This window comes from Furipterus horrens, unplaced genomic scaffold, assembly GCF_987537825.1.
Source record: "Furipterus horrens unplaced genomic scaffold, mFurHor1.1.pri manual_scaffold_17, whole genome shotgun sequence".
Taxonomy (NCBI): domain Eukaryota; kingdom Metazoa; phylum Chordata; class Mammalia; order Chiroptera; family Furipteridae; genus Furipterus; species Furipterus horrens.
Window position 1 is genome coordinate 54,039,026 of NW_028327187.1, and position 25,742 is coordinate 54,064,767.

The 25,742-nt window shown below is 35.9% G+C and overlaps 1 protein-coding gene across 3 annotated transcripts in view; it reads left to right on the plus strand.

Annotated features, from left to right (window-relative positions):
- Positions 1-1,693: 1,693 nt before the first annotated feature.
- Positions 1,694-25,742, plus strand: part of RBM41 (RNA binding motif protein 41) — a 155,676-nt gene continuing 131,627 nt past the window's right edge. The window contains exons 1-6 of one of the 3 annotated variants that reach the window (XM_090264831.1): positions 1,694-1,771; positions 2,233-2,368; positions 5,195-5,311; positions 5,859-6,051; positions 6,342-6,546; positions 8,486-8,557. In XM_090264831.1, the coding sequence (XP_090120957.1) occupies positions 2,286-2,368; positions 5,195-5,311; positions 5,859-6,051; positions 6,342-6,546; positions 8,486-8,557 (670 nt within the window). In that variant the 5' untranslated portion in view covers positions 1,694-1,771; positions 2,233-2,285. Of the gene's footprint in view, positions 1,772-2,232; positions 2,369-5,194; positions 5,312-5,858; positions 6,052-6,341; positions 6,547-8,485; positions 8,558-25,742 lie in introns of those variants that run through there. The other 2 variants (XM_090264832.1, XM_090264830.1) reach the window with 2 other exon arrangements.

A 25,742-nucleotide genomic window follows, 5' to 3' on the forward strand; every position in this document is an offset into this window, starting at 1 on the left:
CTATGATATGACCCACATTAATACTTCCCATGAAATTTTCGATGTGTTAGAAGTTTTTAGGATAGGAAATAAAATGTTTTCCAGTAGCCGCTCTTTGGTTTTACCTTCTAACTTGAGCAAGGCAATACAACCATTTTGAATATGTCTGCACCTACTGGATAACTTTAGAATATTTACTCATTGATGACCACCCTGTCAAGTGACTTTAAAACTATACTTTTGTGTAGTACTTTATAGTCACTCTATTCTGAGGTATTATCCCCATTTTACAGATGAGGAAACTGGTGCAGATAGGTTAAAGAAACTCATTGAAACTCATACAGTCTTGTAACTTGCCAAAGCAAAATTCAAATCCAGATTGCCTACTCTGCTATATTGTCAATAACTGTAGTAACTGAGAAATTCAAACATTGTGAACCCCCAAACCCATGGTCTTTTTCTTTTTTGGCTTTTTGTGATTTAAAAAGTTTTCCATTTAATTTAAAAATAAGTAGGTAATATAATCATATAGTTCAAAATTCAAAGAGTACAAAAAGATATCAAGAGTTTTTTCCACCCTTGTCCCTCACCATCCAGTTCCCCTACTTCAAGACATTCACTACTTGTCTGTATGTTTTCCCAGAGGTAATTTATGCAGATATAAGCAAACACATACATAACCCCACCTTTTTACTCAAATGTAAGCATACTATATACATTGTTCTGCCTGTTGCTATTGCAGTTAAATATATTTTAGGATTGTTTGGTAGCAGTCCATAGAGAACTTGGTCATCTTTGGTACTGCTGCAGTTTTTCCATTGCATAGATATATCACATTCATAGATACGTAAGTTTTTTTTTCAGTATTTTATTATAAGCAATGTTGCATTGAATATATATATATACACACACATACTTACTTGAGGCTACCATTCATACACATTCAATTGCTTTGCTCAAGCAATTGTGCATTTATGATCCCAACGGCTTTTGACAGAGGTGGTACCAATTTATGTTCCTACTAGCAATGTATTGAGAATGCCCATTTCCCCACAATCTCAGCAAAACAAATGTGTTCTCAAACTTGTGGATTTTTACCAATCTGATAGGTCAAAAATGTCGCTTTAGTGTGACTTTTAAAAATAAACCTTTTTAGAACAGTTTCAGGTTTACAGAAAAGTTGCACAGTACAGAGAATTCCATGTCTCCACTCAGTTTCCCTTAGTGTTAACATCCGAGCACAACTGTCATAGCTCATGAATCTTATCATTAACTAAAGTGCAAGTTTATTTATATTTCCTTAGTTTTTACTAGGGCCCTTTTTCTGTTCCAGGATCCTATCCAGGATACAACATTATATTCAGCCATCACCACATCTTGTTTTGTTCCTTTGGCAGTGACAGTCTCTCAGACTTTCCATGTTTTTGATGAACTTGACAGTTTTGAGGATTATAGGTAAGCTGTTTTATAGTCAGTGTACTTTGAAATTTCCATGTCACTTGTGAGATTAAGCATCTTTCTTTTCATATACTTAAGAACATTTGTATTTCCATTTCTAGAAACTAAGAGCTCATGTTCTTGAGCACTATGCTATATCCCTTTCTTGATTTACTATAATAAAAACGTTCACCGGCCTGAATACACATGTAATTCTGATTCCCAGGAAGTAAATGTCTTGCAAACCTCTATTACAAGAGGAAAACCATTATTGCAAGTGATGTCGTCAAACTTGTTTCTGATAATTCTGCCTACACTGGAGGCTTGACCAGAGAGGCTCCACTGCAAACAGCAGGTAGGTCAGACAATAAGTCCTTGGAAGCAGAAGCATGGCTAATAGGAACAAATCTGAGAGAAACTGGAGGCGTCAGGATTTGATGATACTGAATGGGAGCATCAACAAGTCAAAGGTGGCCCTGGCTGGTGTGGCTCAGTGGATTGAGTGCCAGCCTGTGAACCAAAGAGTCACCAGTTCGATTCCTAACCAGGGCACATGCCCGGGTTGCGGGCCAAGTCTCTGGTTGGCGCAAGAGGCAACCACAATAATGACGTTTCTCTCCCTCTTCTTCTCCCTCCCTTTTCCTCTCTTTAAAAATAAAAAAATAAAATCTTAGAAAGTCAAACGTGACTCCTCGGTTTATGAGCTGGATATTTTGGGTGTTGCCTTTAACCTCTAAAAGAAATTCAAGAGAAATATTTGAACAATTTAGAACATACCGGTTACTCAATACGTGCTTTCTCTTTCCCTTTCTTTAGCTCTGCGCTACTACAATTCCCAAAGCTCAGCACTTCACCACAATCTCCTTCGAATGGGGCCGCGCAGAATTCTGGGACTTGAAGTCTGCGGCCTATTTACCAAGTTAGGGATAAGGGCCTGTGGAAACATGAAGAGGTAAGTCTTGTCTGAGAGCAGGCGGCAAAGGGAGCTCTGTTTTCCTTTTAACTTAAAATGGCTTTTATTATTTTGTGCTTGGGGTGTGTCACGTTCTCTGGGTGCGGTTTCGTGGGAGAGAGAAGACAAAGGAAGGAGGATGGTGGGGAGATGGGCTAGGCGGGCCTGCAGGGCGAAGTTGTGGAAGGGCCGCTGCTGCTGCCGGTTCCCATAGGAGCGCCCTGCTAGCCCAGGGACTGAGCCATGGCGCGGGCGCCGGGAGCCGGACGAACGATGCGGCTTTTTCCTATAGTACATGGACCCTTCAGGAAAAATGGCCTTGGCCACTGATGTCTAGCGCCTGAGAAACCCAGGCCAGCTCCAACCCCCATACCTCCACCGTATTCAGAAAGGGGACTAGGGTGGGCCCTTTATTTGCAGTGTTTGTGTATTAAAGAAGACTTGCTCAGGCCCCACGGGCATGTAGCGTTTTCAAACCTTAAAGTAAGTTATGCTTTGTTTCTACAAATTTAGAAGACAAATACAAAACCGGTTCAGTGTCAGGAAAAGGAAGGCATTGCTACGAGCAGTTCCCCCTACTGGTTTTGCAGGAAATGGCAGCTTTAACTTGGCGGGTCATTGTTGAAAGCCCGAGCTTTCCAATTAGTGCACAAGCCTTTTTAAAAGATCCTCATTAAATTAGTTGTGTTCACTCTGCAAGTAGAATAATCTCTCTGACATAGGGCCGTGTATTAAAAATTCTTACTGATACTATACTCTCCTGCACTGTCGCTTTCTGCATCTTTTAAAGAACTGGTTCTGATTTTCCCTGGCTCAAAGTGACTTTTTAAAATATTTCTTATGATATATCTCATACATGCAAATAATGTATATATAAACTTTAAGACTAATAATAGACTCATACCCACTACAAGCTTTAGACCTGGAACATTACCAGCACCTTAGAAGTCCCCAGTGTACGCCCTTCCATTGCTTCTCCTCTCCCTTCTGAGGGGACCATTATCCAGAATTTTATGCTGCCATTCCCTTGCTTTAAAAAAATAGTTTTATACTGAGGAATTTATCCCTAAACAAAATGTTGCTCGTTTTATCCACTTTTGACTTTATATATATGTATCAACACATATTGTATACGTTTTTCTGTGATTTGCTTTTTTTTACTCAACATTTCTTTTTGAGATGCATGTGTACTGATATATTTAGCTATGGTTTATTCATTTCAAAGCCACTTTAAACTTACTAAGAGCTTTCTGAATTCTAAATAATAAATAAAAATTAAGATACTTAAAAGGGATTTTTTAAAACCTGGGCCTAAGAATATTTTAACATGTCCCAAAATAGGTATACGTTTTTCTAGAGCATAAAAATCTTGCTTATAATTTTGAGGGATACTTTTCCTAGGCCCCAGTAATAAAGGGCTATTCTATAAGGAAGGTATTTTAATATTTATTTTCCTCATGGAGTTCTTTTTTTTTTTTTTTTTGTCTTTTGTAATTTGTTGTTGCCTACTTAAATGGTTCTTCTGTTTCTTTACACTCTAATAAGTATTTTCAATTATTGATGGTGAGTTGGCTCATACTAGCCTTACCTAGATTTCTACACAGTAGTACCTAGGCTATAAAATGTTATGACCCTTTTCACGTTTGTTTTGATGCTTCTTCCTTTGCAGAATTCCTTTCACAGCTCTAGATCCTGATTCTACAGATGACTTGATATTTCCATGTTGCCTGAGACTTACCTGTGCAACAATTCTTTCATATCTCACTTTCCTTTTAGCCATTACCACTTATACTGTCACCTCAGACTCAGTATGTCTTTGAATATTTCCTGGAACTTCATGCTGGTGTTTCAATTGTAGTAGGTAGTTGACTCAACATGGCTAAAACAATGCTTATGTTTCCTTGCTAAACCATTTATTTCATGTGGACTTTCTTCTTTCCTTCATTGGTACCATAGTTCTCTCAGTTTCACAGCTTGAAATCTTGGGCTAATCTTTTACTTCTCGTTGACTGCTACCTTCAAAAGGCCTCTCTCATCTAACTCTTCATTTATGTCCACTGTTACCACTTCAGTTTGGACTTTTGTCACCTTATCCTTGATAAATTGAATAATTTTCCAGCTAGTTCTTCTGATTTCTTCCGTACTAATCCATAAGGCATATTGTAACTGCATTCTTTTTCCTAAATCATCACTTGTACCATGTCTCTTAACTACCTAATGAATTACTTTCTAATACCTATATATTAAGGCCCAGGCCCCTTAGTTGGTATATTTAAGACCATTCACAATCTGAGCCTATCTACCCCTACAATGCCAGTTAAATCAAAGTTCACATTATCCCCCAGAACATTTCTTCATACATGTTCTCCCTCTTCTTTCCTTCATTTACCCTCCTAGCTCCCAATTATATCTTTCTTCTGTGAACTCCTACTAATTTGGCATATGCTTCTTTGTATCGTCATTCTCCTCCTCTCCTCTCCCTTCCCCTCTCCTTTCCTCTCCTCTTCTTTCTCCCACTCCCCTCTCTGCCAGGCCCATACACACACCACATACACACATATATATTCCCTCTCCCTAAATAAGTTGCGAACTCCTTGAGGATAGGGACTATGTCTTGAATATCTTTGACTCCATCAATACCTTACAATGTGCTGTGTGTAAATAGGTATTTAATAAATGTTTGTGGAATAAATAGTGGGCAATGAATTATTAGAGAAGGACTTTTGAACAAATGAGATCACTAAAGGTAGATAATATAGGTAAAAATATATTTTGAGATTTCACTATCTCTTCTACTTTCTGTATCTATCCCTATATCTACTCCAGGGTAAACAGCTGTGTGAAGAGTGATGAGCATGTCCTAGAAGAGTTGGAAACAGAAGGGGAGAGGCAGCTGAAAAGCCTCCTTCGGGATCAACTTGACACCTCTGTCTCCTTTGAGGAGTAAGTATTGATTTTGAAAACAAGTAGAGTATCATAGACCCTCTCACCTCTGGGTGATACCTCTTAAAGCCTGGATAGAACCCTCCTCTCCCACCCCCCACTTTCCTTGGTGAATGTCTATATTTCAGGCAAGATTTTGCTTCTGTGTCTCTTCCTCTACAAATCCTCCCATATTCCACTAAGTACCTGTCCTATGTCTTCCCCAACATACATAGCACTTACATTGCCTGTTTCCTTGCCTCTCCTTCCACTGTTTTTCCACAGAAGCAGAAAACATTTTTATCTTTTTTTGCTGTTAAATTCTCAGTACCCAGCACAGTGTCTGATGCATAGTAGGTACTCAATAAATAAATATTTGATTCAGTTATTTATTAGTCCTGGATGAGGGGACTATTGTTGCAGTGGTGCTTCAGCCTAGGAATGGGACATTGGGACATGAGAGACAACTTGCCTTTGAGTTTCATTGTGCCTCATTAAATGGTAAACCCCATCTCTGAATTGTGGTAACCTGAAGATGTTCTTAAGTCTTTTCCTTCTTGGTTTGCAGATGTGTATCTAAGAAAGAGAGCTTTGCTCCTGGTACTATGTATAGACCCTTTGGGAAGGAAGCAGCTGGGACTATGACTTTGTCCCAGTTCCAAATACTACATGAGAAGGACAAGGAAACTGCTTCTCTCAGGGAACTAGGGCTCAATGAAACAGAAATCTTGATCTGGAAAAGCCATGTTTCGGGTGAAAAGGTGAGTGGAACAATTTTTTTCTGGACAATGGAGAACAATATCTCTATTTGGCACTGAGAACCTTTTTATTTTTAGTTTTCACAAAGCTGAACTTTGTGTCTGAATCTTCTTTGTGGTGTCTAGGACAGGGACCTTGGGAAAAGAGAAGTTATTCCTTGACTTATTAGCTACCACATGGATAAATGCTCATTTCTGGGCTCTGATCATTTTCTTTCTTACTTGAAGCATCAGACCATCCCTTTCAGGGTGTGTCTTCTATGATAAATGGCCTCTCATTTCTCTGATTTCAGAGGAGGAGACTGAGGGCAACACCTGAAGCAATACGTAACTGTCTCCAAGATATAGAAGAAAGGATCTCGGAGCGTCAGCGCATCCTCTGCCTGCCACAGAGATTTGCAAAGAGCAAACAACTGACCCGGCGAGAAATGGAAATAGAAAAATCCTTATTTCAGGGAGCTGATCGCCACTCCTTCCTTAAGGCTCTTTATTACCAAGGTATGTGATTGCCACCGACTTTGATGTGTTCTTTCACTGAGAGAGATTTACCATCAGGGCATTGTATATAAAGAGTTAGCGAAGGGGGTAGGAGAAAGGCTAACTATTACTACTCTTGAAGAGTGTGTAGTCCTGTATTTAATTGCTATTTGTAGGCAGTTGAATAAAATACTGAGGGAGCACAGAACATAGAATATCTAAGTGTTGTTGGGGGAATCAGGAATTGACATTTGTACTAAGTCTTGATGAACTAACAGGCATTTGTCAGGTTAACAAGGGGAAGAGGGCATTAGAGATAATAGGTGGATAGGAACAAGATTGTAAAAGGACCTGGTATGTCTGGGGAGCAATGAAAAGTTCAGTGTAGCAGGCAATAGAGAACTTGGCAGGGAATTACAGGAGATAGCACTGGAAAGGTAAGTGAGACTAGGTTGTAAAAGATCTTTAGACTGAACTATAAATTCACATAAAATATATGGAGAGATGGTCTTTGTCTTAACCAGAAAGAATGAGTTTAACAGATAAGTTCTGCTAGGTACTGTGGAAGGTGCACAGAAGTTTAATAAATGGTTCCTGACTTTGTGCCAATTACAGTATGGTTTGAGAGAAGCGTGGCATTGTAGTAACAATGCTAGATACAGTTGTTTAGCGCTGTACGAGTTCAGAGGAGGGAAAGGCTACTATGCATTGGCATGACTGAAGAAGGCCTCTCGGAGGAGGTAAGATTTAAATGTTCTTTTAATACTACCTATTATTTAGGAAGGAGAGGGAAAGGTATTTCAGTTGTAGCAGATGTTGTGAGCACTATGGTGTATTCAGGGGTGTTGTGATAGACAAGGTAGATAAAATTTTTGACCTTTCTTTGGTGGGCAGTATAGACGTGCACAGAGTTAGTTATTCAGTTAGTTTGGATATGTTTAAAGGTTTTTGAGCCAGGAGTAGCATGAGAAAAGCAGTATTTGAAAATGATTACTCTGGTGACCAAGAAATACAGGGTGGTCCAAAAGTAGGTTTACCGTTGTTTTTATGGAAAATAATACAATAATTAAATGAATAAACTCTCTGTTTCACATACTCCCAACTGTAAACTTACTTTTGTCCCACCCTGTATGATGAGAGAAAGGAAGAAATGGAAACAGGGGAAATGATTTAGGAGGTGATACAGTCATTTAGGCATGACAAATGTGGACTAGAATGATGGCAATGGAATTGGAAGCAGGTTAGGCATGGTTTAAGAGACATTACACAGGAAGAATTGGTAACACTTTTTTTCTGTGAGACTGAAGGAGGGTCAATGGAGAGGAATATGTTAAAGGTAATCCAAATGTTTCAAGGCTGTGTGACTTAACAGTTGTCAACATTAAGAAAGTTTTAGGGGGAATTTGAGGAAAATGAATTTGATTTTGAATATGTTGTATTTGTGAGAATGGCAGGATCATTAAATGCAGATATTGAGGAGGCAGTTTGAAATGCAACAGTTGAAGCTCAGGAGAGAGATCAGAACTAGATCTATAGAATTGGAAATCACCTATGTTTAGATGAGAGGTAAAGCCATGAGAATGAATGAGCAATTTGTTAGAGACCATAAACCTGGAAGAACAGTGGTGAAGGAAGGAGAACAATAAATGAATAGGCTTTTGTAGAGAGACATTATAGCATACTGATGAAGAATATGGGTTCTGGAGGCAGACTCCTGGGAAGATTCTGATTCCCCACTTACTAGCTATGAGATTTTGGGCAAGTTACCACTCTATGCTTCAGTTTCTTCATTTGTAAAATGAGAATATATTAATAGTAGCTATATAGTAGGATTGTTAGGAGGATTGATGTAATACATGTAAATCATGTAGAGCAGTGACTGGTATTTGGGGGTGGGCGGGTGGTGTATGAATCTGTTCTGTTTCCTATCTTTGAAACTCCTTGCTTTAAACCTTCACAGCATACCACAAAAAGACAAGTGCAGACAAGTACATGACCTCAATGAAGAGGAAGATAAAATTAGGCACAAAAGGCAAGTCGAGAGTTTTCTTACAGTGTTAGATGTAGGAATGTAACCTAGGGTCCCAGACTTCTAAGTTGAGTACTTATTTAATTCCATATCCAGTATATGACAATGTTTAATAGGAAATGATCCAGAGGGAGCATATTATTCTGATATAGACTATTAAAGAAAGGAGCTAGTAGAAGTTGTAAAACTTTTACATTTAGTGTTGTTGATTTTTTTCTCTATAACTAAGTTTATTGTACCAGACATAAAACAACCTTAATGTTTTTGAGATCCTATTTCACAAGTAATTTTGAATATTTTTATTAATCAGTAAGGTATAACTATTGATGATGATGATATAAAGGCTGATATTTTCTTTTATTTTTGAAATGAACTTACAATATAATTGCCTAATTTTTTTATGGTGTACAATTCTGTGAATTGTAAATCATGTAGATTCATGTAATAATCACCACCACAGTTAGGATAGAGAACAGCTCCATCACCCTAAAACTTCCTTGTACTGTCCATTGATAGTCGCCCCCAACTCTACCCATAATCTCTGGGAACCACTGATCTGTTTTCCATCACTGTAGTTTTATCTTTTAGAGAATGTCATACAAATGGAATCAGATGATATGTAATATTTTGAGAGTGGCTTCTTTCATTCAGCATAATGCCTTTTGAGCTGTGTGTATCAATAGTTCATTCATTTTGCTAAGTAATGTTTCATTGTATGGATGTTCCAAAGTTTGTTTATCCATTTACCCTTTGATGTGTATTTGAGCTATTTTCAGGTTATGGTGATTATGAATAATACTGATATGAACATTCTTGTACAGGTTTTTGTGTGAACATAAAATTTTTATTTCTCTAAGGTAAATATCTAGGAGTGGGATTACTGGGTCATATGGTAAGTGTTTGTTTAACTTTATAAGAAACTGCCAAACCATTTTCCAGAGTGGCTGAATCATTTTGCATTCCCACCAGCAATGTATGAGAGTACCACCAGTTGCTCTACATGTTTGTCAGCATTTGGTATTGTTGGTATTTTAGTTATTCAGCTAGCTGTGAAGTGGTATTTCATTGTAGTTTTAATTTGCATTTTCTTAGTGGCTAATGATGTTGAACATCTTTTCATGTGCTGTTTGCCATCCTTATATCCTCTTTGCTGAAGTGTCCATATCTTTTGCTGTTTTTTAATTGGGTTTATTTTTTTCCTGATGACTTTTGAGAGTTCTTTGTTCTAACCACAATTCTTTGCTGGATATCTGATTTGCAAATGTTTTATCCCAGTGTGTAGCTTGTCCTTTCATTCTTTTAACTCTGTTTTTTGCAGAACAGTTTTTTTATTGTGGTAAAATATATCTAACTAAAATCGACCATTTTAACCATTTTAAGCATTCAGTTTTATGGCATTAAGTATATTCACATGATTGTGCAATCATCACCACCATCCATCTACACAACTTTTTCATCTTCCCAAACTGAAACTCTGTACCCATTAAACAATAAATCCCCATTCCTCTCTCCCCTCCATCCCTGGCAACCACCATTATACTTTCTATGAATTTGACACTAGGTACCTCATCTAAGTGGGACCATATAGTATTTGTCCTTTTGTGTCTGGCTTATTTCACTTAGCAGAATGTCCTCAAGGTTATCCATGTTACAGCATGTGTCAGAATTTACTTCCTTTTAAAAAAATATTTATTTTTTCAGTCTACAAAGTCTTTATTAATATGCAGGTGTCATTCACCACAAGATATACAACTTTTCCTAATCTTTCAGTTCTTTTTCAATATTTAACTTAAAGTTACTTGTGGATCTAACAAAAAGTAACCTAATAAAATTGGTCAAAGTTACACTTGATTCTAACTGTCATCTTAACCTTTAAGATCATTATGCCAATTTATTTATTTTTAGAGAGGGAGGAAGGGAGGGAGAAATAAGGAAAGAAACATTGATGTGAGAGAGAAACATCAGTTGCTTCTCGTACATGCTGCTGAACCCACAATTCAGGCATGTGTCCTGACTGGGAATCAAACTGGCAACTTCTTGCTTTGCAGGATGACACCCAACAAACTGAGCCACACCAATCCAGCAAATTTCCTTTCTTTTTAAGCCTGAATAATATTCCATTGTACAGATACATCACATTTTAAAAATCCATTCACCTATCAATAAACACTTTGTTGCTTCTACCTTTTAACTATTATGAATAATGCTACTATGAACCTGGACACACAATTATCTATTTGAGTTCCTGCTTTCAGTTATTTTGGGTATATACTCAGAAGTATAATTGATGTCTCATATGATAATTCTATGTTTAACCTTTTGAGTAAATACCATACTGGTTTCCTTAGAGGCTATGTTATTTTACATACCCACAAGGATTCCAATTTCTCCATACCCTTGCTTACACTTACTTTCTTCTATTATTTTTTAAAAATAGACATCCTAATGGACATGAAGTAGTATTTCCTTGTAATTTTGATTTGCATTTCCCTAATGACTAGTGATGTTGAGCATCTTTTCATGTGCTTTTTGACCATTTGTATGTCTTTGGAGAAATGTCTATTTAAGTTCTTTGCTCTTTTTTTTGAGTGGTTTCTTTGTTTATTTGCTGTTGGGTTGTAGTTCTTTATATATTCTGGATATTGATCCCTTATCAGATATGTGATTTGCCAACATTTTTCACATTCTTTGGGTTGCCTTCTCACTCTGTTGACAGTGTCCTTTAATGCATACATAAAAGCTTTTATTTTTTATAAAGTCCAGTTTCTCAATTTTTTCTTTTGTGGCTTGTGTTTTTGCTGTCACATCCAATAAATCACTACCAAATCTAATGTCATAAAGCTTTTCTCCTATATTATCTTCTGAGAGTTTTATAGTTTTAGTTCTTACAGTTAGGTCTTTAGTCCATTTTGAGTTACTTTTTGTGTATGATATAAGGCTCCAACTTCATTTTTTAAATGTTGGTGTTCAATTTTTCCAGTACTACTTGTTGAAAGGACTGTTTTTCCCCGTTGAACAGACTTGGCATCCTCTCTGAGAATCATTTGGCCATTAATGCGAGAGGTTCTCCATTCTATTCCATTGGTATAGCCACATAAGTCTGCCTTTATGCCAATACCACACTGTTTTAATTACTGTGGATTTGCAGTAAGTTTTGAAATCAGTAAGTGTAAGATCTCCAACTTTGTTCTTCTTTTTCAAGATTGTTTTCTCTATTTGTAGTCCCTTAAAATACCATGTTAATTTTTGGATGGCTTCTCCTGTTTCTGTAAAAATTGTCATTGGGAATTTGATAGAGATTGTATTGCACCTGTAGATCAGTTTGGGTAGTATTAACATTTAACAATATTAAGCCATCAATCCATGAACATATGATGTCTTTGCATTTATTTGTATCTTTCTTTCAGCATCATTTTGTAGTTTTCAGTGTACAAGTTTTTTGCCTCAGAGCAAATGTTTTAAATTTTATGCAGTCCAGTTTGTCATTTTTTTTCTTTCATGGATCATGGTTTGTTTTTTTCATGTGTAAGCTCTTTGTCTAACACCAGATTATGAAAACCAGATTGTTTTCTTCTAACAGTTTTATAGTTGTATATTTTACATTTAGATCTGTGATCTATTTTGACTTTATGTTTATATAAAGGTGTGAAGTTTAGGTCGAGATTCACTTTTCACTTCTTTTCCAATGAATGTCCATTGTTCCAGCACTAATTGTTGAAAAGAGCATTCTTTCTCCATTTATTTGCTTTTGCATTTTTGTCAGAAATCAATTTGCCATATATTTGTATTAATAATGAGCATCATAATTAATGTTGAAAGGGTGAAATTTTCCCTCGGTATCAGGAATAAGACAAGGATGTCCATTCTCACCACTTTCGTTCACAGTAGAATGAAATTAGAAATCAATAAAGAAGGACATTAAGAAATTTACAGATATGCAGAAATTAAATAACACACTACCGAATAACAAGTGGATCAAAGAAATTCACAAGGGACATTAGAAAATACTTTGAGATGAATAAAAACAAAACAACATATCATAACTTAAGAAATGTAGAAAAAGCAGTATTTAGGGGATATTTAAAAGGGTAAATGTCCTTATTAGTACAGAAAGTTCTGAAATTAGTAACCAAAATGTCTGCCTTAAGAAACTATAAAAATTTGTTCAAATCCATAAAATGTACAATACCAAAAGTGAACTGTAATGTAACTTATAGACTAAGTAATTATAATGTGTCAATGTAGGTTCATTATTTGTAACAAATGTACTGCTCTGATAGGAGATATTGATGGTGGAGGAGGCTATGCATGTGTGGGAACAGGACTCTGTGGGAAATTTCTGTACTTTTCCTTCAATTTTTCTGTGAACCTATAACTGCTCTAAGAAAATAAAGTCTTAATAAAATAAAAAAGAAACTACAAGAAGAAGAGCAAACTAAACCCACATAAAGCTGAAGGAAGGAGATAATAAAGATTAGAGCCAAAATAAATGAAATAGAGAATTGAAAATATAGAGAAAAATCAACAAACCAAAAGTTGGTTCTTTGGAAAGAGCAACAAAATTCAGAATGCCTTTAGCTAGACTTAACCAAGGAAAAAAGGAAGAAGACTCAAAATTCTTATACCCTGCTCTGCTTTGCTTGAAAATATTTTTTCCATCCTTTTACTTTCAATGTTTTTAAAGTATCTGAATTGTAGACAGCAAATAATTAGATCATGTTTTCTTTTTAATCCATTCTCTAGTTCAGGAGAGTGCTTAGTTCATTTATATTTAATGTATTTAATTGAAGTCAATTGATAAAGTAGTCTTTACAAAGTCTGCCATTTTGCTATTTTTGTGTATATATGTGTCATATCTTTCTTGTTCCTCTCTTACTCCACTTGTCCCTTAATGTTAAGTGGGTTTTTCCAGTATATCATTTTAATTAACTTCTTGCTTCTTTTACTATTTATTCTTTCAGTAGTTGTTCTGGGGATTATAATTAACATCTTAGCTTAAACAAGTTAGTTTTTATTAATACCAACTTAATTTCAATAATATTGAAACTTTGTTTCTATTTAGGTCTGTTCTCTTCTTCCTCCTTTGTATTGGGTTGACCAAAGAGTCCGTATGATTTTTTCTGTAAAATAAGACACGGTTTTCATTTTCACCAGTAACTTTATTAATTGGATATTTTGAGTATGTTGGCTACTTCCCTTGTGGTATAACATTGATTGTTCTCAATTAATGTCTCGATTTGATTGCTATCAACTTCAACTGGTCTACCCGACTATGGAGCATTGTCCAGCAAGAAATCTCCAGCACGAAACTTCACAAACCACTTTTGACATGTTGGATCCGTTATGGCACCTTTTCCATATGCTGCACAAATCTTTTTTTGTGTTTCAGTTGTGTTTTTACCTTTCTTGAAATAATGAAGCATAATATGCCAAAAGGTTGTTTATTTTCTTCCATCTTCAATAATTAAAATGGCTACACAAAAATTCACCAATTTTGATGTTTTTTTAATGCATGCTGATATGAGAGCTGTCACAATACAATCTAACAAAATTGTTTCAAATGAAGTTAGACAATTAAGCACTACTAGAGCCCTCTTACAGAAAAGACCAAAGGAAATTTCTGGCCAACCCAATACTATTATTGTCATACAAATTACCTCTTTATAGATTTTAAGCTCATTAATAGTTTTATAATTATTGCTTTATGCCTTTATCGTATAAGTCACATAGGACAAGAAAAATTTGCAAAGACAAAAACATTTATACTGTCTTTATGATTATCTATGCAGTCAACTTTAGTAATGCCCTTTCTTTGTGTGGATTTGAGTTACTGTATGGTGTCCTCCCTATAGTTTTTTCTCATAGGTCTGGTCTTCTAGTAATGGCATCTCTCAGTTTGTGGGGTGTGTGTGTGTGTGTGTGTGTGTATTTTATTTTTTGCTGGACATTGAATTTTTGGTTGATGATCTGTTTCTTTCAGCACATCATATATGTTATCTTATAGTCTTTTGGCCCCTGTAGTTTTTATTGAGAAGTTAATCATAGGACCCCTTGTCCATCACGAGTCTCTTCTCTCTTGCTGCTTTTAAGATTTGTTCTACATCTTTCTCTTTTGATAATTTGGCTACATGTCTAAGTGTCTCTCTGGACAAACTCCAAGTAGATCTCTTGGAGTTTATCTTACTTGGACTCTATAAAGGTTCTATGATGTGTAGATTAATGTTTTTCATCAATTTGGGGAAGCATTTAGCCATTAATTTTTCAAATAGTCTTTTTTTCTCTTCCTCTCCTTCTGAGATTCCCATTTTGCACATACTGGTATACTTGATGGTCACCCACGGGTGTGAGTCTCTGTTTGTTTCTTTTACATTATTTTTTCTTTCTGCTACTCAGATTAAGCAGTCTTCCTCAGATGAAGTAGTCAACATATCTCGAAGTCTGCTGATTCTTCTGTCAGCTCAGATCTTCTATTGAGTCCCTCTAGTATATTTTTTTATTTCAGTTATTGTACTTATCAACTCCAGAATTTCTGTTTGGTTCTTTATTGTTATTTCTTTCTCTTTATTTTTATTCCCTATTTGGTAAGGCATTTTGAAACACTCTTTTAGTTTATACATAATTTCTTGTAATTGTTTGAAGAATTTATAAAAGCTGATTTAAAATTTTGTCTGAGAATTCAAATATCTTTCCTCAGGATAGTTTTGATCAATTTCCTGTGTATGGGCCATGCTTTCCTATTTTTTTCTTTTTTCTTTTTTTGCAGTGTCTTTGTCTTAGCTCAGGCTACTGTAACAATATAGCATAGACTGAGTGACTTATAAACAACTGAGGTTTTTTTCTCATAGTTCTAGAAGCTAGAAGTCTGAAATTAGGGTTCTAGCATGATATGATCATGTTTTGGTGAGAGCCCTCTTTTGGGCTGTAGACTGCTGACTTTTCATTGGGACCTCACATGGCAGTAGCAGAGAGAAGCACACCTTCTGATGACTCTTATAAGGGCACCAATACCATTCATGAAGGTTCTTTTCTCATGACCTCATTCAACCCTATTTCTCAACCACACCCCCTATTACCATCACATTGATGGTAGGGTTTCAACATATGAATTGGGGCGGGGGGGTGGGGTGGATGGATACAAATATTTAGTTTGTAACAGTCCTGTAATTTTTGTTATAACTTTGGCATTTAAAATGATGTGACAACTCTGAAAATCAGTCAGTCCCCCAGCACCCAGGGTTTGTTGTTGGTGATATTTATTTGTTTAATGACTTTACTGGACCAATTCTGTAAATTTTCAATTCTTTCTCATGTGCAGCCATTGGAATCTCTGTTCAGTTAGCATAGTGGTCTGTTAATGACTAGGGAGAGTTTTCCTTAAATGCCTTGAACCAAAAAACCTACCAGCCTTTGCCAAAAGTGTGTGGTCATTCTTTTAAGGCTCAGGCAGGTAGTTTCCAGCTGTTCCTTAGACTTCACTTTCTGCTTATGAAGAGCCTCAGATCAGCCAGAAATGAGAAAGTGACTTTTCATACCCTAACTTTTCTGGGCATACACTTAGCCCTGCACATGTTTGTTACCTTCTAGAGTCTCAGGAATATGTCTGAACATTTCAAAGCCTGCTATGGACTTCCCTATTATTACTTCTTTTTTACATTGTGGTAAGAACTTATCATGAGATTTACCTATTCACAAATTTTAAGTGTACAATACAGTATTGCTAACGATAGGTACAGTGTTGTACAGCAAATCTCTGGAACTCCGTCACCTTGCATAACTGAAAATTTATAACCATTGAATAGTAACTCCCCATTTTCCCCTTTCCCCAGCCTCTGGCAGCCACCATTATACTCTCTGCCTCTATATGTTTGATTATTTTATCTACCTTATGTAAGTTGTATCATGCAGTATCCGTCTCTTTTTTGAGTAGGTTATTTCACTTAGCATAATATCCTAAAGATTGTCACACAGCAGGATTTGCTATTTTAAGGGTGAGTAATATCCAGTACATATGTATACCATATTTTATTTCTTCATCCATCTGTGGACATTAGGTTATTTCCACATCTTGACTATAGTGACTAGTGCTGCAATGAATATGTGAATGAGATTTATCTTGGAGACCCTATTTCAAGTCTTTTGGATAAATGCTTAGGAGTGAAATTGCTTTACAACATGGTATTTCTATTTTTAATCTTTTGTGGAACTTCCACACTGTTTTCAGTAGCAGTCATGCCATTTTGCATTTCCACCAAAAGTGTGTAAGTATTCCAATTTTTCCAGATCCCCACCAACACTTCTTTTGTTTATACTCATAATAAAATCTTATGGTGGTTTTGATTTGCATTTCCCTGATGGTTAGTGATGTTGAACATCTTTTCATGTACCTATTGACTATTTGTATATCTTTTATGGAGAAACGTCTGTTCAAATACTTTGCCCGTTTTTTTTTTTTTTTTTTTTTTTTAACAAATTTATTTATTTATTAGAGAGAGGGGAAAGGAGAAAGAGAGGGAGAGAAACATCACTGTGTGGCTGCCTCTCACTCGCGCCCCCAACTGGGGACCTGACGTGCAACCTAGTCATGTGCCCTGACTGGGAATCGAACCAGCGACACTTGGCTCGCAGGCCGACGCTCAATCCACTGAGCCACAGCAGCCGGGGCCTTTGCCCGTTTTTTAAATCAGGTTTTGTTTTTATATCATTGAGTTGTAGGAGTACCCTGTATGTTTTGGATGTTAACTCCATATCACATAAATGGTTTAAAATATTTTATCCCATTCTGTAGGTTGCCATTTGTCTCTTTTGCTCTGCAAAAGCTTCTTAGTTTAGTGTAGTCCTGCTTTCCTCTTTTCACCTAGATTTGGCGCCCTGTGACTTCTGGCTTGTTCCAAAACTAAAATCACCTTTGAAAGGGATGAGATGAGATTCAGGAAAATACGGGGGGGGGGGGACGGGACAGCTGATGATGACTGAGAGAACTGTGTGAGGTCCCAAGGTGCCTACTCTGAAGGGGACTGAAGTGTCATTGTTCTATGTACAATGTTTCTTGTATCTTCTTCAATAGATATCTATTTTTCATAATACATGGCTGTATACCTTCTGGAAAGACCTCGTATATGTCATTCACCTGCTGAAGTCCTAGTATATGTATGGTTTATTGACACTGTTCTGTTTCACTGATCTATATGTCTGTATTTAAGGCAGTAGCATTTTTTAAAATGAGAATGTGTGATGCTCATTCCCTATGTGTCTTTTAAAAATGTTTTTTTTTTGTTTAGACTATTAAATTCTCATTATTCCTCCTTCATCCCCCCTCCACCCAGCCCACCCCCTAATACCATAGTCTATCCCAACACCGTTGTCCATGTCCATGGGTCCTTCATGTAATTTGTTTGACTAATCCCTTCACCTTCTTTCATTCAGTGCCTACCTCTCCCATCCCCTCTTATAGCTGTCATTCTGTTCCATTATTCCATGCATCTGGTTCCATCTTGCTTGTTAGTTTATTTTGTTCATTAGATTCCTCTTGTCAGTGAGATCATATGATATTTGTCTATTACTGACTGACTTGTTTCACTTGACATAATAATCTCCAGTCCCATCCATGCTGTTGTAAAAGGCAGGAATTCCTTTTTTCTGCTGCGTAGTATTCCATTGTGTACATGTATCAGTTTTTTAATCCACTTATCTACTGATGGTCACTTAGACCGTTTCCAAATCTTGGTTATTGTAAATAGCACTGCTATGAATGTAGGGATTCATAAGTTCTTTTGAATTGGTGTTTTCATATTCTTATGGTATATTCCCAGCACTGGAATCACTGGGTCAAGAGGCAGTTCCATCTTTAATTTTTTGAAGAAATTCCATACTGTTTTTCCACAATGGCTGTACCAGTCTGCATTCCCACAACAGTGCACTAGGGTTCCCTTATCTCCACATCCTTGCCAGCACTTGTTGTTTGTTGATTGATTAATGATAGCAATTCTGACCACAGGTGTGAAGTGGTATCTCATTGTGGTTTTAATTTGCATCTCTCTGATGGCTAGTGATATTAACTGAGCATTCTTTCATATGCCTGTGGGCCATGTGTATATCATATTCTCCTTGGAGAAGTGACTATTGAGGTCCTTTGCCCGCTTTTAAATTGGATTGTTTGTCTTCCTGATGTTGACTTGTATGTATTCTTTATGTATTTTGGAGGTTAAATAAACCCTTGTCCAATGTATTGTTGGCAAATATATTCTCCATTATGGTCAGTTCCCTTTTCATTTTGATGTTCATTTATTTAGTCATGCAGAAGCTTTTTAATTTGATGTAGTCCCATTTGTTTGTTTTTCCCTTTATCTCCCTTGCCCTTGGATATGTAAGTTGGTGGTCTTGCTTTATTTTATTTTTTACATATTCCAGTTCAGTTCTCCCAACTCCACTTATTGAAGAGACTATTTTTGCTCTACTCTATGCTCATGCCCCCTTTGTCAAATATAATTATTGATAAAGATATCATTTATTTCTGGATCTTCCATTCTATTCCATTGATCTATATGTCTGCTCTTATGCCAGTACCAGACTATTTTCATCACAGTGGCCTTGTAATATAATTTGATATCAGGTATTGTGGTCCCTCTTACTTTGTTCTTCTTTCTCAAGATTGCTGATGCTATTCAGGGTCATTCTGGTCCATATAAATTTTTGGAATATTTGTTCTAGATCTGTAAAATATGCCATTGGTATTTTAATAGGAATTGTGTTGAATCTATAGATTGCTTTGGGTAGTATGGACATTTTAATGATGTTAATTCTTCCAATACATGAACATGGAATGTGCTTCCATTTATTTTTGTCTTCCTTAGTTTCTTTCCTCAGTGTTCTATAGTTTTATGAGTACAGGTCTTTTACCTTCTTTGTTAAATTTTATTTTATTTTATTTTTTGTTGAAATAATGGAATTTTTTTCTCAGTTTCTCTTTGTGATAGTTCATTGCTGGTGTACAAAAATACCATCAATTTCTGAATATTTGTATTCCACTACTTTGCCAAATCCACTTATGAGGTCAAGTAATTTTTTGGTGGATCCTATAGGCTTTCTATGTACATTATGATGTCATCTGCGAATAATGACATGTTTAATTCCTCCTTTCTAATTTGGATGCCTTTTATTTATACTTCTTGTCTGATCTGTGGCTAGGGCTTCCAGTACTATGATGAATAAGAGGACACGCTTGTCTTGTTCCTGATCTTAAGGGAGATACTTTTAGTTTTTGCCCATTGAGTATGATGTTGGCAGTAGGTCTTTTCATATATGGCCTTTATTATGTTGAAGTATGCTCCTTGTATTCCCAGTCTCCTAAGTGTTTTTATCATAAATTGGTGCTAGATTTTATCAAATGCTTTTTCTGCATCTGTTGATATGATCATGTGATTTGTATTCATTTTGTTTATGTGATATATTACATTTATTGATTTGCAAATATTATACCATTCTTGAATCCCTGGAATAATTCCCACTTGATCATGGTGTATGATCTCTTTAATGTATTGCTGGATCTGGTTTGCCAGTATTTTGTTGAAGTTTTTAGCAGCTATGTTCATCAGAGATACTGGCCTGTAGTTTTCTTTCTTTGTTGTATCTTTACCTGGTTTTGGGATTAGTATAATACTGGTCTCATAAAAAGAGTTTGGAGTCTTCACTCTTCTTGAATTTTTTGAAATAGGTTGAAAAGGATACGTGTTAGTTCTTATTTGAATGGTAAAATTCACCTGTGAAGCCATCTGGTGCAGGGCTTCTGTGTGCTGGGCATGGTTTGATTACTACTTCAATTTCTCTAGTTGCTGTTGGCCTATTCAGGTTTTCTGCTTTTTCCTGATTCAGTTTTGGAAGATTGTATGTTTCTAGAAATTTATCCATTTCTCCCACATTGTCTAATTTCTTGGCATATAGATAGTTGTTCATAGTAATTTCTTACAGTTTTTTTTATTTCTGTGGTATTGGTTATTTCTTCTTTTTTATTTCAGATTTTACTTATTTGGGTTCTCTATTTTCTTGATGAGTCTGGTTTAAGGTTTATTGATTTTGTTCATCTTTTAAAGAACCAGTTCCTGGATTCATTGATCCTTTGAATTATTATTATTATTTTTTTTAGTCTCTATGTCATTTAATTCTGCTCTGATCTTGATTCTTTCCTTCCTTCTACTCACTCTGGTCTTTGTTGTTGTTCAACTAGTTCTTTAGGGTATAGGGTTAGATTGTTTATTGAGATTTTTCTGTGTTCTTTACGTAGGCTGTAGTGCTTTGAACTTCCATCTGAGGACTGCTTTTAATGTGTCCCATAAGTTTTGGAATGTTGTGTGCTCATTTTCATTTGTTTCCAGGTACTTTTTGATTTCTTCCTTGATCTTATTGTTAACCCATTCATTATTTAATAACATGTTTTCAGCCTCCATGTAGTTGAATATTTTTTAGTTTTCTTCTTGAATTTGATTCTAGTTTCAAGCCATTGTGACCCGAGAAGATGCTTGTTATAATATCATTTTCTTGAACTTGTTAAGGCGTGTTTTGTGTCCTACCATGTTGCCTGTCTTTGAAAATGATACATGTGTATTTGAGAACAATGTATATTTTGCTTCTTTGTAGTGAAATGTTCTGTAAATATCAATTAAGTCCATTTGATCCATAGTGTTATTCAATGCTGCAATATCCTTATTGATTTTTTGTCTGGAAGATCTGTCCATTGTTGATAGTGGGGTTTTAAAATTCCCAACAATGACTGCATTGCTATTTATCTCTTTCTTAAAGTCCTCCAAGATTTTCTTTATATATTTATGTGATCCTCTATTGGATGCATATATGTTTACAAAGATTATGTCCTCTTGTTGGCCTTCTCCCTTAAGGATTATGTAGTGACCATCTTTGTCTCTTGTCATGTCCTTAGTTTTGAAGTCTGTTTTGTCTGATATAAATATTGCTACCTCCGTGTTTTTTTTTTTTTCATGTCCATTTTCATGGAATTTTTCTTTCTCCATCTCTTCACTTTTAGCCTGTGTAAATGTTTTGTTCTGAGTTGGTCTTTTGTAGGTAGCATACTTGTGGGTTATGTTTTCTTATTCATTCAGCTACATAATGTCTTTTAATTGTAGCATTTAATCCATTTACATTTAAGGTTATTATTGATAGGTACTTATTCATTGCCCTTTTTCCCTGTGTTCCTCTATCTCTCTATATTTCTTCGTAAAGCAGTCTCTTTAGCATGTCTTGCAATGCTGGTTTTTTGGAAATGTATTCCTTTAGCCTTTTTTTTTTTTTTTAATTGGGGAAATACTTTTTTTAAAATTTATTTCTTGTTTTTCAATTACAGTTGTCCCACTTTCCTCCCCATTGCTCCTCCCCACCCAGCCCACCCCTTTTCCTACAGTCAATCCCCACCCTGTTGTCCATGTCCATGGGTTATTTATATTAGTTCCTTTACTAAACCCTTCTCCTCCTTTCCCCGCTTCTCTCCCTTTCCTCCTCCCGCCTGGTAACTCTTAGTCTGTTCCTTGTTTACATTCCTCTGGTTCAATTTTGCTCATTTGTTAGTGTTGTTCAATAGATTCCTGTATTAGGTGATATCATATGGTAGTTTTCCTTCATTGCCTGGCTTATTTCACTAAGCATAATTCTCTCTAGTTCCATCCATGTTATCGCAAATGATGACTTCCTTTTTTCTTTCTGCTACATAGTATTCCATTGTGTAAATGTACCACAGTTTTTTGATCCACTCATCTACAGATTGGCACTTAGGCTATTTCCAACACTTGGCTATTGTATAGTGCTGCTATGAACATAGGGGTGCATAGGTTCTTTTGAATTTTTGTTTCAGTATTCTTAGTGTATAATCCTAGCAGTGGAATTGCTATTCAAAAGGCAGTTAGATTTTTAGTTTTTTTGAGGATATTCCATACTGTTTTCCATAGTGGCTGCACCAGTCTGATCTTCCACCAACAGTGCACTAGGGTTCCCTTTTCTCCACATCCTCGCCAGCACTTGTTGCTTGTTGATTTGTTGATGATGGCCATTCTGACTGGTGTAAAGTGGTATCTCATAGTGGTTTCAATTTGCATCTCTCTGATGGCTAGTGATGTTGAGTATTCCTTCATATGCCTTGGAACCCTCTGTATATCCACCTTGGAGAGGTCTTTGTTCATGTTTTTTTCCCATTTGTAATTGGGTTGTCTGCCTGCTTGGTGTTAAGCCATATAAGTTCTTTATATATTTTAGAGATCAATCCCTTGTCTGAGGTATCATTGGCAAATACATTTTTCCATATGGTTGGTTCCCTTTTTAGGAGGAATGCTTTCAGTTTTTGTCCATTGAGTATGATGTTGGCTTTAGGTTTCTCGTATATGACCTTTATTATGTTGAGGTATGCTCCCTTTATTCCCATTTTGTTGAGTGTTTTCATCATAAATAGGTGTTGTACTTTATCAAAATTTTTTAAACATCTATTGATATGATCATGTGGTTTTTGTCTTTCATTTTGTTTATGTGGTGTATTACGTTTATTGATTTGTGAATATTAAACCATCCTTGCTTCCCTGGGATGAATCCCACTTGATCGTGGTGTATAATCTTTTTAATGTGTTGCTGGATCTGGTTTGCCAATATTTGTTGAGGATTTTAGCATCTATGTTCATCAGTGATATTGGCCAGTAGTTTTCTTTCTTTGTTGTGTCTTGATCTGGTTTTTGAACTGGGGTAACACTGGCTTCATAGAAAGAGTTTGGGAGTCTTCCCTCTTCTTGGATTTTTTGTAATAGTTTGAGAATAGTATGCATTAGTTCTTCCCTAAATGTTTTGTAAAATTCACCTGTGAAGCCATCCAGTCCAGAGCTTTTGTGTGCCGGGAGATTTTTTATTAGTTTCAATTTCACGCTTTGTTATCGGTCTGTTCAGGCTTCCTATTTCTTCTTGATTCAATTTTGGAAGATTATATATTTTTAGAAATTTGTCCATTTCATCTAGGTTGTCAAGTTTCTTGCCATACAATGGCTTGTAGTAATTTCTTACAATTGTTTGTATTTTTGTGATAATGGTTGTGATTTCTCCTTTTTCATTTCTGATTTTGTTTATTTGGGCCCTCTTTCTTTTTTTCTTGATTTTGTTTATCCTTTCAAAGAATCAGCTCCTAGTTTTGTTGATCTTTTGAATTGTTTGTTTAGTCTCTATGTCATTTAATTCCACTCTGATCTTGATGATTTCCTTTCTTCTACTCGCTCTGGGCTTTAGTTGTTGTTGTTCTTGTTCTTTTAGCTGTAGGATTAGACTTTTTATTTGAGATTCTTCTATTCTTTTTAGTTAGGCCTATTTTGCTATGAACTTTCAGGACTGCTTTTACGGTGTCCCATAGGTTTTGGGCTGTTGTGTGTTCATTATCATTTGTTTCCAGAAACTTCTTGATTTCTTCCTTGATGTCATGGTTAACCCATTCATTATTTAATATCATGTTATTCATTCTCCATGAGTTTGAATGTCTTTGAGTTTTTTTCTTAAGGGTGATTTCTAGTTTCAAGGCATTGTGATCTGGGAAGATGCTTGATATAATTTCAATTTTCTTGAATTTGTTGAGGCTTGTTTTGTGTCCTACCCTGTGGTCTATCTTTAAAAATGTCCCATGTGCAGTTGAAAAGAATGTATATTTTGCTTTTTGGGGGTGAAAAGTTCTATATATGTCAACTAGGTCCATTTGATCTAGAGGGTTGTTCAATGCCTCTATATTCTTTTTGTTTCTTTGCTTCGAAGATCTGTCCATTGTTGATGATGGGGTGTTAAAGTCCCCTACTCTGAGTGAGTTGTTATTAATATCCTTCTTGTAGTCTTCCAAGATGTTCCTTATATATTTGGATGCTCCTATGTTGGGTGTATATATGTTTACCAGGGCTATATCCTTGATGGACTGTTCTCTTAAGTATTTTAAAATGCCCTTATTTGTCTCTTTTTATAGCCTTTGCTGTGAAATCTGTTTTGTCTGATATAAGTGTTGCTAACCCAGCTTTATTTCCATGTCCATTTGCTTGGCATACTTTTTTCCATCCCTTCACTTTGAGTCTGTGTAGATCATTTGTTCTGAAGTGGGTCTCTTGTAGACAGCATATATGTGGGTCACTTTTTCTTATGCATTCTGCCACCCTGTGTCTTTTGATTGCAGCATTTAATCCATTTACATTTAAGGTTATTAATGACAGGTGTTTATTCATTTCCGTTTTTACCTGTGTTTCTCTCCTCTCTTTTTCTTCTTTTTCTTAAAGCATTCCCTTTAGCATCTCTTGCAATGCTGGTTTGGTGGAGATGTATTCTTTTAGTCTTCCTTTGTCTGGGAAACTCATTATTTCACCTTCCATTTTGAAAGAGAGCCTTGCTGGGTAGAGTATTCTTGGTTGTAGGCCTTTGTTTTCATTGATTGAAATATTTTTTGCCATTCCCTTCTGGCATGTAGTGTTTCTGTTGAGAAATCAGTTGATAGTCTTATCAGAGCTCCCTTGTATGTAATTTGCTGTTTTTCTCTTGCTGCCTTTAGGATTCTCTCTTTGTTTCTGAATGTTAACATTTTAAGTATGATGAGGCTTGGAGTAGGCTTCTTTGGGTTGATTTTCATTGGGACCCTCTGTGCCTCCTGTTCTTGCATGACTTTTTCTCATCAAGTTAAGGAAGTTTTCTGTCATTAACTTTTCAATCGGGTTTTCTATCCCTTGCTCCTCCTTTTCTCTTTCTGGTATCCATATTATATGGATATTGTTTTGTTTTATGTTGTCCTGTAGTTCTCTTAAACCTTCTTCATTCTTTTTTAGTTTTTTTTTTTCATTTTGTTGCATTGTCTGGGAATTTTCTTCTATATTGTCCTCTAACTCATTGATCTGATCCTCTGCTTCATTTAGCCTCCTTTTGATTGCTTCTCCTGTTTTCTTCAGTTTAAAAAATTGTATTCTTCATTTCTTCCTGGTTCTTATTGATAGTTTCTATGTCCTTTTTCATGCTGGTGTAGTTGTCAATAAACTCCTTGTAGCTTCCCTTGAGTTCTTTGTAGTTTCCTTGGAATTCTTTGTAGTTTCCCTGGAGTTTGTTATACTTTTCTTTGAGTTTGTTAACTTGATCGAACTTCCTCATTACTATTGTTTTGAATTCCATATCTGATAATTTGCTTGCCTCTCTTTCATTT